Source organism: Schistocerca gregaria, chromosome 1 (assembly GCF_023897955.1).
Source record: "Schistocerca gregaria isolate iqSchGreg1 chromosome 1, iqSchGreg1.2, whole genome shotgun sequence".
NCBI lineage: Eukaryota > Metazoa > Arthropoda > Insecta > Orthoptera > Acrididae > Schistocerca > Schistocerca gregaria.
Genome location: NC_064920.1, coordinates 490,494,774 through 490,514,830, shown reverse-complemented (window position 1 = coordinate 490,514,830; position 20,057 = coordinate 490,494,774). Strand labels below are relative to the sequence as shown.

Below are 20,057 nucleotides of genomic sequence, written 5' to 3'. Positions count from 1 at the left end.
CTACAAGTGCCATGTGTGAATGAGAAGATGATGCAACACCTGCAGGAGTGCAGTTTCATTGACATATGGTGGGTCGAGTGCACACTTTTTGTTTTGTTTTTGTTCGACAGCAAGGTCATGGTAGGACAGTGGATTTTTGCAAGTGTTTGAGTTGTGCTTGTAGGTAAATGATATGGGTAATAAGGGTACCAAGAGTAAGAGGTGTGACTCATTACCAAGTAGTGTAAAGCTAGGTTTAATGATTGTTTCAATATATAGCAGTAATTATGAGCAGCCACTCAGGTGACAATAGTTAAGCTACAGTACAATGCAATATGATATGGTTATGTTGAAGTGTTCTAGTAATTTGATTTTGTTTTGTGCAGAGCAAGAAATATAGCCCAGTATTTAAGCAAGTAAGGCAGTGAGAAGGGTTGGGATTGTGGGATGTTTAGGTAATTCTTTTTGCTTATGTTTGTAGAATTCATAAGAGGTAAACACGTTGTGGTTAGTATCACAGGGAACAGGGTTTTCAATATCTCAAGGGGCTACCACAGAGGAGGCACTGAGAATTTTAAGAAAACGTACATAAGGTGCAAAGCGGTCTAAAAGATTAGAAGCAATTGGTGCTGAGGTGAAGGAAAGAACTTACCACAAAACTTTGCAGTGCAGGGAGAAGTTGCAGAGTGAGCACAAGGATTGGTTGATCAAAAAAGAGACTTGGGATGCAAGGAATATGCTGATTATGTGGGGGATGGAAAAGAAGGAAAGAGAGGAAGCAGAAAGAATGGAGAAGGAGGAAGCTGAAAGGGAAAGGAGCAGGCTTGTGGACAGCTCATGTGTTCCTGCAGGACATCCTTCTACCATTCGTGTAGTTGAACCTGTTGGTCTGATGAAGAGTTGGGAAGATCATCAGAGAGGGTTGGACAATCTTTTGAGTGGGAAGATTGAAGTATTTGTAGAGGCTGTCATATTACAAGTTCCTGAGAATTTATGCAATGCACAGAATGATGATGTCATTGAAGCTAAGGAACTGTGGAGTTGGAGGTAGCAGGAATGAGTGTGGGCTGTGTCTGAGACATTAAGTGTGGATACAAGGGTGATTTAAGAGCAGTAGTATCTGCCCCACTGTGTAATAATGGGTGTTGTCATGACACCGGAGAGCCTGGGCCAGATGCACAAAGAAGTTGCATATGCTGGTGATTTTTGCATCATGAAGAGTGGTCCTGCAGACAAAGTTGCTGTTTTAAGTGATACAGGGAATGTACAAGAAGGTGTAAATTGTTGTGTTGCAAATGTTGGGACAGAAACAGTACAGGCACATATATTACCTCAGAACAGGGTGAACGGAGGCAAAAGAAGAGAAGATGAATTCACAGGGTGGATGATCAATTTGACAGGGCTGAATCTGTTGAGTGTACACCAGACATTCTGTGTAGTGTTTCTACCCAGTTTTTGGTGGAACTAGTAGGAATTTGTAAATAAGCCACTGTGAAGTGTTTCAATAGCAACTGCGAGCTAGTAATCGCAGTGCGACAACATGTGGGTCACAATAACACATACGCAGAAGGATGAGACAAGCCAGCCATGCTTAGAAAAACTGCACTGTGCAGAGGTAAGGATGAAACAGGCATGACGATGACACCACACCAAAGCAAGACACATGCAGCAAGCTATGTAACTGGAGGATGGGTAATAGTGCAACAGATTTGACTCAGAATCATATAATAGTTGTGAATTTTGAGGCAGATTCATTCAGAGTCCTGGTGCACCATGATGACACCACACCCATGCTAGATGAGCTGACAGGGCACCGCTCCCATGAGTTGGAATCAGGGTTGGGGCTGCTGCCTCCTGCACTCAGTATCCTTATGGTAATTCCTGCCACAGTGCTGTTGACCTGCCAAACATACCTGCCATCACCAGACTCCTGCCAAAGGACAACAGGTTTTGTCCTGTACATGGCAGTCTTCATTCGCCTCCATTGTGGACACGAGCAGTGCCTCAGTTACTGGATGTGGCGATTCTGTAGCTGAATGTCACTGCAGTGGAAGTAGGAAAGCAGCACTGGCATCTCGGCTGTGTCTTATTGTCAAGCCGATGTCTGTTTCCTGGCCCCATCAATGCAAGATGCCTATGCATGCATCTCTTTGCCAGGGCGGAAGCCAGCCAACAGCTAGCTGTCACCAGCCAGTGTCACCAGAGTGGCGCATGTCTGCTAATGATGTTCTGTTTATTTCAAGTTGAATAAAACATTTCTCTCGAGCACCAGCATGTCACTGGGACCAATGGCCTGCCATTCTGCCACTCACCCTACCAAGCACAATCTGGACTCTCACTTGAAAGAAATGTCTTTATTTAATGTTGTGAAAAATGTACTGCCGTAACACGGGGCTACACGCAAAGGTAAAGTATTTATTATGTTAATTTTTTTATTACTATCAGTGTATTGATGGAAAGTGATATGTTGAAACTGTGTTGTGAAATGGGACAATAAGCCATATACCAGTCTTTTGTAGTCAGTGTTCTCATTAACTGCGCATCTGAGGAATGACAAAGACCTTAAACTTGCCACAGCTCCTCCCATTCATTTGAAATTCTACCAACCAAGACTCTCTCTCAATGCTGTGGAACTAGTGATCATAAGAGAACACTTACGATAGAGAGAGGTGTAGAAGACAGAGTGTCTTAATTGCAGCCTTTGTATTATTCTTCACTGAGCATACAATTTGTGGCTGGAAACAAGAGGCTGTTAGACTATACACTCCTCTATATCAATTCTAGTTGTATCATGAGAGAGCTTCTATGAAATTCAAAACAAACATGTGCAAGTGTGTAAGTTTATATGACTATGAGCAGTTGATATTTGCGAACTATTAACATAACCTTAAATTTCACTCCAGGATGTGAAAAAATGAAGTAGTAATGTTGTGTATGAGGTCATCCACAAAGTAAGTTCCGTTTCTATTTCTGTCCGCAGCCACTCTACAATCACAGTTCCGAGCATGTATGGCAGTTACTCTGACTCAAGGAGAAGGCATTTACGCCATTTTCAGATCGCTGCTGCTGATGTGTCTTTTGTAGTGCTTCTTTATAATGTCAGCAGTAATTGGAAATGCCGTTGTGTGTGGAATCAGATCTGTGATTCATTTTCTAAATGCAAAGAAAGTTAAACGAAAGGAAATTCATCAGCAGATTTGCGAGGTTTATGGACAAAATGCTATGAGTGTTCAATGGTTAGACGGATGTGATCAAGTGCACGATGAAGAATGTCTGTAGTTACTGATGAACTGGTTCACACAATTGAAGAGAAGATTGAGCACAACCGTAAGTTTACACTTAGTGCCCTTGCTATGGAAGTTTTGGAAATGTCACGATCACTAATTCATGAAATTGTTACTGAAAAAATGAAATTTTGAAAACTTTGCTCATGTTGGGTACCCAAAATTCTTACTGAACAACACAAAAAAAAACAATAGATGGGCAGTGCACTTCAGTTTTTGACTCACTACAATTAAGAAAGCAATGGTTTTCTTTCTCCAGGTATCGTACGACACCTCTGAAACAAAACAGCAATCAATGGAATGGAGGTACACTTCATCCCCAACGAAGGTCACGCCTAAGCAAATCTTGACACCTCGAAAAGACGTGCACTGTTTTTTGGGACAGAAAAGGCATTTTGCTGATTGATTTCTTAGCATGAGGCCAAACAATCAATGCACATGGCTACTGTGAGACCATTAAGAAATTATGCCACACAATAAAGAACAAGCGCCTAGGATTACTGTCAAAAGGTGTTTTTTTTCCACATTAATTCCAGACCCCAAGCGCCAAATGTGACCAAACAACTCTTATGGGAATTTTACTGGGATGCATTTGATCATCCTCTGTACAGCCCGGACCTCGCTCCTAGCGATTTTCATCTCTTCTTACACCTAAAATCTGTCCTTGGTGGTCAACACTTCAACAATGACGACAAGCTGAAAGAATATGTTACCACATGGTTGAATACACAGGTGGCAACCTTCTATGAAGAAGGCATACAAAAACTTGTGCCAAGCTATGACAAGTGCCTACAAAATTTCGGAAGCTATGTAGAAAAGCAGTTTAACAGTTGTAGATTCTTTTTTTTTTTTTTGTCAATAAATATTTTTTCTGTGTCTGTACACGTTTGTTTTATATAACCAAACACAACTTACTTTTTGGACATACCTCATGTTACTAAACACAGAAAGCTGATGCACTAAACTTAGAAAACATTTCGTGAAAATTAGACTGCTCATTTGAGAATGACATAAAATGCCTAAAATTCCAGTTTTGTGCTGCAATCCTTTTAATAAAAAGGGTTGCAGTAACCATAAGGAGGACTTGCATCCTATTTCCCAATGGAAGATTGAAAGAAAATATTTCCTAACATTATGTCAGAAAATATGTGACAAGTGGCAGAAAAAAAAATTCAGAACAGGAAGTTTCTAATTTGTCTAGTAAAGAAAACAATAACACTAGTGCAGGGGTGGCCAAGAATTCGAACTGGGGGCCATTCCCAGGCTAGAGCACACTAGCATTCAGCCTTGCTGTACATTTCCCCCATCACCACGCTGTCTGAGAGCATGGAGGGGAAGAGGAAGAAACTGTGAACATGCCACACTGGAATGGCAGTGCAGTCACACTGCATTCGACTTGGTTTATATTTCACATTTCTCAACACCACAGATCACAAATTAAACAAATTTTCAGTATCATTTAATAATTATTGGCACGCTGAATACATAATATAATATCAAATCCAATACAAACTATGGCACACGGACAAACTTACACAATTTCACACAGTTTTGGGACTCAAGTTGCCACATAACTATGACTTATTTAATTTCATAACTGAAAAAGGTCTTTCACACATGTTGATCATAAAATTGTAGAACTTTTGCAACCATGTTATGGAGGCATGGACAAACTACCTCAGGGAAACAATGTAGACCTCTGGACAGTTAACATAAAAGCATTTTTCATTAAATGGGAATAACCTTGCAGATCCATCAGTTATATCTGGACATGCACTGGGGCACTTTCGACTGAAACAGCAAAAGGGCTCAAACACAGATGTGATACTGGCACTGTCCCCAAAAAGTTTAGGAAACTATTCATTTCAATCCTTTCAGTGTCACAAGGAATTCTCTAAACCTTGCATTTTCTTTAACGCCAATGAGATTAGGCGACTAGACTGTGTTTGTCAGAATGTGCCCCTTCTACAATGTGATTTTCTTTTTAAATGTATCACCATAAAATCAGAAAGAAGTTGTTTCTCCCCTTGCATTGTCTTACTGTGGACAGTGCACAGTCAAGTCCACTTAAAATTTGAGGTCTGCACTCCATTTCAGGTGTTCTGATTTTTGTTCCTGCAACCCCTTTCCCTTCATAAAGTCAATAACAGTGAGTTTTAAATTGAAAAATCATTCCAGGCATGTCCCTTGGCTTAACCAACGAACTTTGCCATAACATACAAAATTTCCATTCTCTTCACTCAGTTCTACTGGAAACTGTTTTAACTGACAGTGGAGTAACGCATGTAACTTCAGAAATTATTCCCCCCCCCCCCCCCCTCCCCCCATGGGCTGCATAAGTGAAAATTGTCAATTAAGTCTTTAAATTCTTTCTGCATGGGATTGTACTGTAATTTTACAGCAAATTTGCAGCATCCATTGCTTATGCAACTGCATAACATAAATTGAGGATTCTCATCCCTCTCTTCTGTCATTCCCACTCATTTTTAGAGATTTGTGACAATAGACTGCTAGACTGCATCTTTTTGTGTAAACAGCCATGGACTTGTGAATATCCTGCATACCACGAACAAATAATGAAAGGTAAAAAGCACTCGCACCACAAATGTGCCGAACTGAAGAAAGTTGTACCGATCAAAAAATGCCACATCGTAATACTAATGAAACGTCACGCTGTAGCAGGTACTTCTGAGAAGGACCAAGCAAAGCCGAAACAGGGTGAGCCTTGGCTCGCACATGGCCTGCACACTCAGCGTGCATGGAGTTTGGCATGCTGTGGCAGGCCCTGATCTAGTGTGTTCTGAGGTCAAACAAAAAAGTGAAAAGATTTTAAGTTGTAGTGATGAACAAGATACTGCTGCAAGGGCAGCCCTAGAAACTTTGACTGCTTCTTTGCAATCTGTTGGTGATTCATCAGTTAAGTAAAAGTGACTATGTGAGGCAAAGTATACTTTAAAAAATCTAAAGTGAAGTACTGTTGCTGTCTTCTGATGAAGAAGAGTTAGATGATCACTCAGAATCAGAGATGATAGTTCATCTGAAAGAGAAATTTTGTTCTTGCACATCTCAAAGGAAACAGATGGAAAGTCTTGCTATTTTACCTAAGAGATAGAGTGTTAAGAAACTGATAACTTCAAAAGGATTTTAACAAAACAAGAGAAGTAACACTAGAAAAGCAAAAGATTTTTGACAACCAAGGGTATTTCGTCTTTCCCCAGTCAGATGACTGCCGATTTAGTTCTGATGAGATAAGCATGTCAATACCTGGCAAAAATAATTTTGTGCTCATAAGAGCTGATTGAGATAAAATTCAAGTGCACAACAGATTAGTTCTAAGTAATTTGAAAGAAATGTATGTACACTTCAAAGACAACTATCCAGAGCTCCTAACTGGGTTTTCAAAAACTGCCGAGCTATGTCCCAAAAACTGAATTTAGTTTTAAGTTGTGGTACACATAGTGTTTGTATTGTTGACTGGGTGTAACATTTCTCGGCTAGCAATGAATGATGACAGACCAGTAAGAATCTACAAAGATTGCATTGCAAGAGTTTTGTGCAACCATTATTATCTGCTTGCCACTTTAGTGAATGTCAATTCTGTCAAGGCCCAGAAACACTTAAGAATTATTTACAAGAATTGTTTTGATACTAACGATATTGACCAGGTAACTGACTAAAACAATGGGTCTCTGTTGATCATACATTTTTAGAAACCATCACAAAATCCTTCGACAACTTTACTGATTCTTTTTTGACAAACAGAAACCATTTACACAACATTCCTTTGCAGCCAGTCAACAATCAGTCTTAAAAAGAAAAAAGACTGAAAATTGGGCTTAAAGAAGGTGAGATCCTAGTGACCTGTGATTTTGCTGAGAATTACACCTTTGTTGTACAGGATGAAGTTCAAGGTTTCCACTGGACCAACACAGAAGAAACAATTCATCCCTTTGTAGCTTATTACAAGTATGGCAGCAAGCTTGAGCACCCGAGTTTTGTCATCATATAAGAATTCCTCTCATATGACATGTTGATCTGCATCTGTTCAAGTCCTATTTGATAACTTTCTGACCAAAGATTATAGACACACACACACACACACACACACACACACACACACACACACACACACACACTACTCTAATGGAGAAGCATCTCAGTATAAAATGAGAAAGAATTTCATCAGTCTGTGGTATCATGAAGGAAATTTCCACATTGAAGACCTGTGGCATTTTTCAGCCGCTCTCGTGGTGAAAGAGTCATCCATGGTGTTGGTGGAACATCCAAGCAACTGGCTGCAAGACCAAGTCTGCAACAATTGTACACAGATTAAATCACGACACCCAAACAACTTTATATTTCTGCCACAGATAATGTAGAAGGGATCAGTTTCGAGTAAGTTACTATGGAAGATCATGAAAATGATGAATTGAAGCTTACAGGTAGATTTCAGAAATACTGTATAACTGAAGGGACACAAAAACTTCATACCTTTAATCTGCTAAGCAAGAACAAAAGCACTTTAGTTGGACTCTACTGAAAGCAAAATTGAACTGTGGCAGCTGATGACAGTGTTAAGATATCATTTGATGACACCATAAAAGATATATTGATTGTGAATATAATGGACAATGGTGGTTAGCCTGCATAGTTGGAAAAGAATGAAATCATAGTTAGCTTCTTACATTCACATGGACTGTCTGCATTTTCCACATTCCGTAGGTATCCAGACATTCTTTCCATAAGCAGCAGGGAAGTAAAGGCAATGTGAAACCCTCAAACTACTTCAGGGCAAACATATACATTATCCAATACAGAAATGATGTGCATAAAAACTGACTGGCTAGAAGCATGATGCACTGGGCTGATATGCTGAACCTCAGTAAGCAACAAGAACTAATAAATAACTGATTTTAGGCCTATCTCTGGTATTCAGCTGCACTGATTTTTTATATGTTTTCAACTTCTTGTCTTTTTTTAATTTCACACTGATAAGGCAAATTTTGTATTTTTTGTCCAATTATCTGTTATAAACTCTTTTTTTTTTTTTTTTGCATCCACATGTATCCATACAATAATGCATAGCTCATGAGGAAGAGGAACAACATTTAAAATATGAGGAAGCGTCCAAAGATAATGCCTTTGAATTTCTTCTGTGAAAACTCTTACAGCTTTTTAAATAAAACAAGTGCTATTAACATTCTACATCTTTATTCTTCATGTCTACATATCTGCTAGAGGGTTCCAAACCTTAGTGTGTACCATAACTGTATCAGTGCATGAGAAGCAGGGTGCTGTAACTGAGTTTCAAATTTGAAGAGTTTGTCCAGACATGGAGCATCCTCTCCTTCAGCATGACAATGCTGACACTACACACAAGCTCTACATCTGCAACAATCCGACACCTTGGTTCACTGTCATTAACCATTCTCCATACAGTCCTGACTTGGCCTCATCCACTTTTCATCTTTTCCAAAAACTTTTAACGAACACTTCACTTTGATAGTGATGAAGCAGTTCAAGAAGAGGTGAGGTTGTGGCTCCATTAACGAAGTCAAACATTCTAGAGTAATGGTATCAACAAACTGATCTCTCATTAGGATATATCTGTTCTTCACCAGGATGACTACGTTGAGAAATAAATATGCAGACACGAGGAATAAAAATGTAGAATGTTAATCAAATTTGTTTTATTTAAAAAGCTTTAAGAGTTTACACACACAAAAAATTAATTTTTGAAGGTATTTACAGCACTATCTTAAGCATAAAAAAACTTCTGATAGTGATCCCATCCTAAAAGAGCTTTCAAATGAACTCAATTTCATGTTTTTGGCTTATTTTGAACACAAATAGTGTTCTTTCCTAATTCGTGTAATATTCTTCAAAGCAATAAGTATCTTGTAATACACACTTTCTAATGTAGTCTATGCTCTTCCTCAAGGTTTAAGCTATCTCCATATCTCATTTCATTTAAATTGGTTCAGCAGCTTACTCATGAAAATGTAACAGACACAGTTACTTTCAAATTCATAATATTAGTATGGATAAAACTTTCAATTACAATAGCTTTTTGGGATTCAATTTTGATGAAATAAAGCCTATAAGGTGTCCCTAGCTATCCTCAAGTTACCCGGAAAAAATAAATTAAAAAAAAATCCACATTAGAATTTGTGTAATAGTTTTGAAGAAGCACTTTCAAACAGACAGATATGACAGTTTGACATATTTATAAATGAGTTCCTGCTTGGGTAACAAACTTATCATACGTTACAGAAGAAGTGTTTCCGTACTTGTTGCTACTGATATATTTATAGTGCAATTTCTTTAAGAGTGCCATCGCAGTATCAAGAACCTGTATTTTTGAAGCTAGTTAATTTCTTTCCATCATGAATTAAGATGATTATCAGCATTTTACAGTTTGCGACTATTTCTGCAAGTACATAATGTATTGTATCTCTAACGAACTATCATTCAAAATGAAATTATAGCTTTATTCCAAGCAGTGATCACATTTTAATGATTTATGAAAAACTTTCCCCCTTTCCAAACATTTACATACAAATCACACAATAATTCTTAATGTAATAATAATCTACTTTGATCATAAAAGCTTCATCACTGATCTCATTTATGAGCACACATCTGTTATTAGATTCATTGGAGGGAGAGAGAGGGGGAGGGGAAAGGGGGATGGGGATGGGGAGGGGAATGGGGAGGGGAATGGGGAGGGGCAGAGGGGAGAGGGTGGGAGGGAGACCATAGTGGAATTTCTTAGTATTTGTCAACTAAATTATCTAATCTAAGTTCTATATTTCATACCTGTAAATTTTTTCTGATACATCATCTTTAAAACGAACAGTCTTTTTGTGTTCCGTCCCAGACTCTTCTTCCTCAGGAATGCAAATATCAGACCCAGCAGACTGGCCCACAATGTCTAATGATGATGACCATGAATATTCATCAACACTGGATTCAGACAAACTGCGAGACACCCGTCCTGGATGTTTAAGGATACCTTTCCTTGGACTCAAGTTCTGTGAAAAAAAATAAATTAATGTTCTCAGAAAGGTTTTTAAAAATTTCTTTCAACTGTGTTCCACAGTAATAAGTGTTACAGCAACAGAAAGGAAAAATGACTTCACTTAATACCTATAACAGTTTTGCCTTCAGTGCTATTTCTCTAGCTTGTTATCTACAATATCATCATCATTAACTATTTGACATCTATACATAGATATTTTCATCAAACCTTCTTTCATCAATCTTCCATCTGTTTACATTTCAAGCTATATTTCTTTCAATACACAGATACGTATTTGCTGCTGTCTAGCTGCCCCCATCCTTCTGAAACTACGGATGTCCTCCACTGCATGCTCGTGCATAGGACAAACACTGTGTATGTCTCCCATCAGTGCTCAAGGAAAAAGGATATTCTTCATATCTGATTAGCATAGCTTTAGCAAGGAGTAAACATGGCCAGTCACAAGACAAAGAGGATAAGAAGCTGTTAACTCCAGGGCATTTCTCATGTACATGGCCAGATTTAACCTAAACTGGGCATAATCCTACAAAAGTAATCATCCAGCCACCTAGAAAGACATGTGCTCTTCTCAGCTTGGTAAAAGAAGGCCTGTTTTTATGGAAAGATGGGGTATACAGAATACTGTATCAATGAAACAAAGCAAACATTGGCCATACAACATGCATAACACACAAAAGGTATGTGTGGAATGTGATCACCATACTCAACATTCCCAGTAAGTCAGCCATATGTGAGCGTTTCTCCAGAATTATTTCTTGGATTATTCCATCACAAAAATCTTGGACACAACAATTTCCTACTGGGATTTAATTATTTAGGTATCTGTTGAGATACATTTGACTGAAGATATCAATTGTGATGGCAGCTTTCAACTGCATAAAGTGTGAGACCGGGCATTTCTTTAATTTCTTGACAAAAACAAAATTTCACACCAATTAATAGTAAATTTTAAATATGCTGGCCTATGATTTGATAGAGGCATGCATCCAATAAAACTGTCATATATACACCTGTGTGCTTCAGATGGAGCAATATTCAGAAGAAGGATCTAAGTTCAACAGAGGGCATTCATGCAGCCAAGACCTATGCATATGTGCCACTGTTCCAATTTCTGGTGCAAACTTAGCCACAAGCACAAGCACTCTCCAGTGCAAAACTCAAGATGGCTGCCTGCTTGTCAGCTGAAATATTTTTGCAAGAAGTCAACATCACACAGCTGAAATGCTGAAACCTCATAAAACACTATGTAATTGTTTTATTATTTTATTCGTGGCTATAATTTTCAGCAACTGCAGCATATATTATTCAGAAGAATATTCAGTCATCAGTTGCAAATATATATTGTATTATGGTTTACAGGTTTCAACAAATTAATATGTCATCTCCAGAAGCCTACAAAATTAGAGATATTATAAATCTTTAGATCTTAGCTATGCATTTATATGAAGTATAAGAAATATATTACAGAAACTTACTTGGTATTGTTCTATCGGTTGTCAATGTCTTCTTCATAGAAGCATAATGCTGTGAAACGAGCAGAAATGTACGTACTGTACATGATTATTGTTGATGAGAAAACTGTTGTGGGTACCGCTGAGCTCAACAGATGCAAACAAGCTATGACAGGTTGCAAGGTTAATGAGCTTATCACAAAAAGCAGTCATAAAAAGAAAAAATAATTCTCTTTTTGCAGTGTAGTTCATTAATAAGAAGCTCAATCAACAAAATGTTGTCATAATAAAGTCAGATAAAGGCAATTCTTCAGTTATCTTGTATTATTGACTATCTAAATAAAACATTAGAATTCTTTTCTGATAACAGAACTGATACCATTAGCAAAGACTCCAGTACTAACTTCACTAAACAGTTTAAAGAGGCTTTTGATTCCAATAACTCCCTCTTCCCTCCCAAAGACCATGCTAGATTACTAAGCATGAATCCTAAGACAGTCACTGAACTGCTTCCACCCAAAATTTAAATTTTGGTATGAAATATGAAAGCAGCATAATGAAATGAGTTTTCTGAACTTGAAACTATGTTTAGTGGATGATGAAATTAGGTAACCCACCACAACAGATAACCACATTCATGCCTCTTCTTGTTACCCCTTTAAGCACAAATTGGCATTCTTTCATACTACGCTGCATTATCGAGGTGTTCCTAATGCCTTCTGCTATTGCTACGAAATTCAACAACAAAGTATATAGCGGTCAAAACTGGATATCAATCAAACCTTTTGCAATAATGTTATAGCAATAAAACCAACAAGAAAATAAATTCCTCTACACTTAATAAAAGTGGTCTTACTGCTAAGAAATACACTACAATCCCATTTCTAGGTAACAACTCATATCATAGACCTAATTTGTTTACAAAATATGACATCAATGTGTCCTTTACCACCAAAATGCCACCAAGCTGCTGTTTCTACATAATGAGAAACCTCCAACTGACAAATTTCTCAAATCTGGAGTATATAAAATACAATGTAATATACACACGAGTCTTTAGTAATATACATACGAGTCTTTATATAGGACTGACAGGGAGGGCATTAAAGGCCTGTTTTTATGAGCATGAACTCAACAAAGACAGTGAGAATTCACATACATCAACACTATTCTTCCTCCATCCCTGCTTAGCATGGAAATTTTGCATATAGTTGACAAGGTCTACAAAATTATCCTTTTAGAAGAATTTAATATATATAAATATTCCCATCTATTGTTAAAAATTTGTTGCATGATCAACTAGCATTAAAAACAAGACACTATTTTGACTGCAAATCAGCTCTTACAACATGAGAAAATTAGCCTATTCCTTTTATGTATTGGAACTGTGTGGTTTTTTTTTTGTTATTATTATTTTCCAAATGTATTGTATATAACTTCCTTATACACCTTGGTTATATTTTTTATATGCTCTTGCATATGTCCCTTGCTGCTAGCACAATAGCTTGATGTATGTACAGATGTAACTAAATTACTGCAAACTGTCAATCTGTGTTTACAATCATCACGTAAAATACATATATTTCTGAACATATCATAGCATTATGTTCCTAAGAAGAAGGGAGTGACATCTGCTAAACCAATACTAAGTAGGTTACTGTAATACACTTCTTACTTCACTTAAATTTACAGCCAAGGTTTAAAGATCTATAATATCCAAACAATGGAAAATCCATGCTGGAATAATGAGAGTGTTAAGGAAATGAGACGTTGCTACTCACCACGCTACACAGATGTCAAGTCGCAGATATGCACAACAAAAAAACTGTCAAATTGACTGGTTTTTTGTTGTGCCTATCTGTAACTCAACATCTCCTCTATAAAAACAATCAAAAATCCAGGATGGAATGTAACAATATATGAATCTCTTCCAAATGACTTATAATATCCCTAATGTTGTAGGCTACTGCAGATGACAAACCAATTTGCCAAAACATGTAATAAAAATATACTTGCAACTGAAAACAGAATTTTAGTCTCAAAAATATTTCACAGATACTTAGTCCTGTCTGGTGATGATTTGTGACTTTCTGTGATGGAGCCCCTAAGATGATCAGACAGTTACATTATATAAAAGAGGGACATAAAAAATGTATTTGCTTCTAAGAGACAGGGTCACAGTATTTTCTGTGAATGGTGATGCACTGTATTATTCCTTTCACATTAGGTAAACAAAGATCTAGTATCTTTTGAATAAGTTCAAAACTAATGCTTTATTCTATTATATTCAACCAGGTCAAAGATGCTGATGTTTTTGGGATTGGCAAATATGAATGTTGAGGGAAAATCATTGACACCGTAGACTGCAGACTATAAAAGGAGAGGAATAAAATGGGTTGAATGCAGAGAATAGTTTCTGGAAATTATTCGGAACTTGGTGTTGTGAAAACAGTGTTCCGGGAAGATATTCATATGAACTTAAATCTCAATCCTGTCAAGTCCACTATTGTTTTATTTTTTACAATAAAGTACAAAATCAGCAACTTTTAATGCTTGTCACTACAAATTCTTTGAAAACTAAGTGAAGTTTTATGTTACAGAAATCTATTGGCAATATCAATAACATGAATAGTGACATTGACATATTATCTACTGCAAATGACTTTTTTTTTTTTCATTTGACAACTGATTGACAAAAAGGTTTTCTCAAGACAGTTAATGAGCCCAGAATAGTTGCTCTACATGATGAGGCCCACATTTTATTTATAAAGTTTATCAGTAAAAATACAAAAATTGCAAGAAAATAAAGAGTGTGAGCTCATTTATCAATTCTCCAATTTCTATCATAATGTACATTTTATGTCCAAGGACATTACTTTTTTGATTATGTTACTAGTTAATTCTAGATGAATGTTTGTGAACAACCAGAAATATCTGAACTATCTTGTGGTACATGGGTCAGTGAAATCAAGACTTTTTCTGCTTTTGCTTTCAAAACATGTTACATGGTAAGAACACTACCACACAAGATTATGGACTGAATCGCAGACAGGTCCAATGAGAGAGAACACCACAAATATTTTCAGCTTTCGAACCAAGTCTTTTTCAGAAGCAGAAAACACATTCACACAACAATTCACATTCACATGGCCACTGCCTTCTGTGCTAAGGTGTAACTGCAACTGCATCTGGCACAAGCAGCAGTCCAGCTGGGTTGGGTAGTGAAGATATGAATGAGGCATGGGCACAGAAGGGGATGGTTGGCAGGGTTGGGGGTGGGGAAAGATTGTGGTGCTGCCTGTGGGAGCATGCAGGGATGTGGTGGGGACAGATGCAGCATTGAGAGGCAGTGCAGTGTTTCTTAACGACATAATATTTGTAGTTACACAGTCAAGTACTCTTGATTTCTTTGGTAGATCACGGCTGTTCAGCAGTTTCTAGGGATTTCGATCATCATATCACCAGTAATTAGATAATTACAAACTCTAAACCACAGACCAGTTACAATGTTCACTTCGAAAAAATATTTAAAACCTATTTATACTCAATTCCTTTTTTTTAGTTAAAGATACATGTACATTAGTCAAATGCAGATACCCAGGTCATAAGGACCATTGCACATTATGTAAAAAGTTTTTAAAACACTTACATATCACACACGCATGCATCCCAACTACACATGGGTAGCACTATGTATCTACGGCCAGATGATTTGTCTAGTGTAGCAGTTATGAATTATACAGAATAACTGAAACCTGGTTTTATTTTTAAAATCTTGCATTCAGTAATAACACTTTTATTGAATTTTTAAATACTGCATACCTTAATTAAGTTCACAAAGTAATGTCATTGAGATGACATCTTTCTTGTTGTTGTTGTTGTTGTGGTCTTCAGTCCTGAGACTGGTTTGATGCAGCTCTCCATGCTACTCTATCCTGTGCAAGCTTCTTCATCTCCCAGTACCTAGTGCAACCTACATCCTTCTGAATCTGCTTAGTGTATTCATCTCTTGGTCTCCCTCTACGATTTTTACCCTCCACACTGCCCTCCAATACTAAATTGGTGATCCCTTGATGCCTCAGAACATGTCCTACCAACCGATCCCTTCTTCTGGTCAAGTTGTGCCATAAACTTCTCTTCTCCCCAATCCTATTCAATATTTCCTCATTAGTTATGTGATCTACCCATCTAATCTTCAGCATTCTTCTGTAGCACCACATTTCGAAAGCTTCTATTCTCTTCTTGTCCAAACTATTTATCGTCCATGTTTCACTTCCATACATGGCTACACTCCATACAAATACTTTCAAAAATGACTTCCTGACACTTAAATCTATACTCGATGTTAACAAATTTCTCTTCTTCAGAAACGCTTTCCTTGCCATTGCCAGTCTACATTTTATATCCTCTCTACTTCAACCATCATCAGTTATTTTGCCCTCCAAATAGCAAAAGTCCTTTATGACATTAAGTGTTTCATTTCCTAATCTAATTCCCTCAGCAGCACCCGACTTAATTCGACTACATTCCATTATCCTCGTTTTGCTTTTGTTGATGTTCATCTTATATCCTCCTTTCAAGACACTATCCATTCCATTCAACTGCTCTTCCAAGTCCTTTGTTGTCTCTGACAGAATTACGATGTCATCGGCGAACCTCAAAGTTTTTATTTCTTCTCCATGGATTTTAATGCCTACCCCGAATTTTTCTTTTGTTTCCTTTACTGCTTGCTCTATATAGAGATTGAATAACATTAGGGAGAGGCTACAACCCTGTCTTACTCCCTTCCCAACAATTGCTTCCCTTTCATGTCCCTCGACTCTTATGACTGCCATCTGGTTCCTGTACAAATTGTAAATAGCCTTACGCTCCCTGTATTTTACCCCTGCTACCTTCAGAATTTGAAAGAATGTATTCCAGTCAACATTGTCAAAAGCTTTCTCTAAGTCTACAAATGCTAGAAACGTAGGTTTGCCTTTCCTTAATCTAGCTTCTAAGATAAGTCGTAAGGTCAGTATTGCCTCACGTGTTCCAGCATTTCTACGGAATCCAAACTGATCTTCCCCGAGGTCGGCTTCTACTAGTTTTTCCATTCGTCTGTAAAGAATTCGTGTTAGTATTTTGCAGCTGTGGCTTATTAAACTGATTGTTCGGTAATTTTCACATCTGTCAACACCTGCTTTCTTTGGGATTGGAATTATTCTATTCTTCTTGAAGTCTGCGGGTATTTCGCCTGTTTCATACATCTTGTTCACCAGATGGTAGAGTTTTGTCAGGACTGGCTCTCCCAAGGCCGTCAGTAGTTCCAATGGAATGTTGTCTACTCCGGGGGCCTTGTTTCGACTCAGGTCTTTCAGTGCTCTGTCAAACTCTTAACGCAGTATCATATCTCCCATTTCATCTTCATCCACATCCTCTTCCATTTCCATAATATTGTCCTCAAGTACATCGCCCTTGTATAGACCCTCTATATACTCCTTCCACCTTTCTGCTTTCCCTTCTGTGCTTAGAACTGGGTTTCCATCTGAGCTCTTGATGTTCATACAAGTGGTTCTCTGATCTCCAAAGGTCTCTTTAATTTTCCTGTAGGCAGTATCTATCTTACCCCTAGTGAGATAAGCCCCTACATCCTTACATTTGTCTTTTAGCCATGCCTGCTTAGCCATTTTGCACTTCCTGTCGATCTCATTTTTGAGACATCTCTGTCTTACCATTATATAATCTATCTGATACCTTTTAGTATCTCCAGGGTTCTTCCATGTATACAACCTTCTTTCATGATTCTTAAACCAAGTGTTAGCTATGATTAAGTTGTGCTCTGTGCAAAATTCTACCAGGCGGCTTCCTCTTTCATTTCTTAGCCCCAAACCATATTCACCTACTACGTTTCCTTCTCTCCCTTTTCCTACTGCCGAATTCCAGTCACCCATGACTATTAAATTTTCATCACCCTTTACTACCTGAATAATTTCTTTTATCTCATCATACATTTCATCAATTTCTTCATAATCTGCAGAGCTAGTTGGCATATAAACTTGTACTACTGTGGTAGGCATGGGCTTCGTGTCTGTTTTGGCCACTATAATTCGTTCACTATGCTGTTTGTAGTAGCTTACCCGCACTCCTATTTTTTATTCTTTATTAAACCTACTCCTGCATTACCCCTATTTGATTTTGTATATATAACCCTGTATTCACCTGACCAGAAGTCTTGTTCCTCCTGCCACCGAACTTCACTAATTCCCACTATATCTAACTTCAACCTATCCATTTCCCTTTTTAAATTTTCTAACCTACCTGCCCGATTAAGGGATCTGACATTCCACACTCCGATCTGTAGAACGCCAGTTTTCTTTCTTCTGATAACGACATCCTCGAGTAGTCCCCGCCCGGAGATCCGAATGGGGGACTATTTTACCTCTGGAATATTTTACCCAAGAGGACGCCATCATCATTTAATCATACAGTAAAGCTGCATGCCCTCGGGAAAAATTACGGCTGTAGTTTCCCCTTGCTTTCAGCCGTTCGGAGTACCAGCACAGCAAGGCTGTTTTGGTTCTTGTTACAAGGCCAGATCAGTCAATCATCCAGACTGTTGCCCTTGCAACTACTGAAAAGGCTGCTGCCCCTCTTCAGGAACCACACGTTTGTCTGGCCTCTCAACAGATACCCCTCCGTTGTGGTTGCACCTACGGTACGGCTATCTGTATCGCTGAGGCACGCAAGCCTCCCCACCAACGGCAAGGTCCATGGTTCATGGGGGTTCTTACCAGACACAAATCTGGATCCTCTCCTGAAAGTTATGCACAGCTCTCTCCAACATTTCATTCAGCATATCTTCCGTTTCCTGATGATTGGAAATCTTGAGGTAATTAATTGTGCAGTGTTTGTTCATGTACTCTCTTCATTTCAAGTAAGACCACAAAAAGTAGTCACAGATTGATTGACTGATCGCTTGGGTGAGTGTGGGGGGCCAAGGAACATCACTAGGTCGTGAAATGACATGTCCTGGGAATATGTGTCAAACTACTTCCACAAATGCTCTCACTGTCTGATGTGTGGCACCAATCTGTTTGAACCACATTTCTGTCATTTTCACTCAACATCTTTCTAGTTCTAGATGATGGAAGTTATTTAACATTTCACTGGTGTCACAGCAGCTGTGGTTCCTCCTCCTAAAAAAAAAAGTGTCCAACAGTCCCTGCCTCAAGATATGGCACCACACTGTTACTTTTGAGCTGTGCAGAGGTTTTCTGTGTTCTTCATGGGGTTCTGCAACGTCTAATAATAACAGTTCTGTACATTAACATACCCGTCCAGATTAAAATAGACTTCATCACTCATGGACATTGGGACACATGTATCTTCCATAAGAACAGTGTCCATTATGCCACAAACCTATCTGTACTGCACAAAATCCATTTCACTTAGCTGCTACACAATCATTAATTTGCATAGGTGAAATTTGAGATCATTGCATAAGAAGCGATGAAGCAAATGATGTGACTCATCCAGTAATATAGCCTCTTGCCTATTGGAGCGTTTCAGACTAGCAAGAACTGCCATTCTCTCTCTCTCTGTCTGTTTTCCAGAGTGGGTCCAAACTGAACAGGGAAGACCAGGTGGTTTCTCTTTCACCACAGATCCAGTTGTTCTAAATGTTGCAACCTATCAGAGTATAGCGTTTTAAAATGATAATTAAATCCAGACCCTAAGCTGCCAACAGGCATTGATATACATCAACGGGGACAGTTGAAAATATGTTCCCCGACCGGGACTCGAACCAGGGATCTCCTGCTTACATGGCAGATGCTCTATCCACCTGAGCCACCGAGAGCACAGAGGACAGTGCGCCTGCAGGGATTTATCCCTTGCACGCTCCCCGTGAGACCCATATTCCCAACTTAATGTCCACACACTACATTCATAGTGCCCCTGCCCATTACACTCATTACTCGCGGCAGACAATCTTACCGAGTCCAGTAAGATTTCAGGCAATGCATGTGCATCCGCACAGAAGAAGGAAGTAGAATCAAATGATAATTAAATCAAGACCCTAAGCTGCTGACAGGCGTTGATATACATCTGTCCAAAAAAACAGTCTTCATATAGTGGCCGGCCAAGACTAAGTATAAGATATTAAAATGTTTTAAAAATGTGTATGCTGAACAGCAACCAGAAATTCTTTAGAAATTTATCAAATGAAAAGATATAATGAGCAGATTTACTACTTATATGGACTGATGTCTATAAACCCAATAAAACAGCATACACCTAGACAAGGTTTGGACCACACAAGAT

At 38.3% G+C, this 20,057-nt stretch overlaps 1 protein-coding gene across 1 annotated transcript in view; it reads right to left on the bottom strand.

The window, feature by feature from the left end:
• The window catches only part of LOC126353878 (protein kintoun), a 95,731-nt gene that overhangs the window by 17,073 nt on the left and 58,601 nt on the right, over window positions 1-20,057 (bottom strand). The window contains exon 3 of the mRNA XM_050003073.1: window positions 10,083-10,297. Coding sequence (XP_049859030.1) covers window positions 10,083-10,297 — 215 coding nt within the window. The remainder of the gene's footprint in view (window positions 1-10,082; window positions 10,298-20,057) is intronic.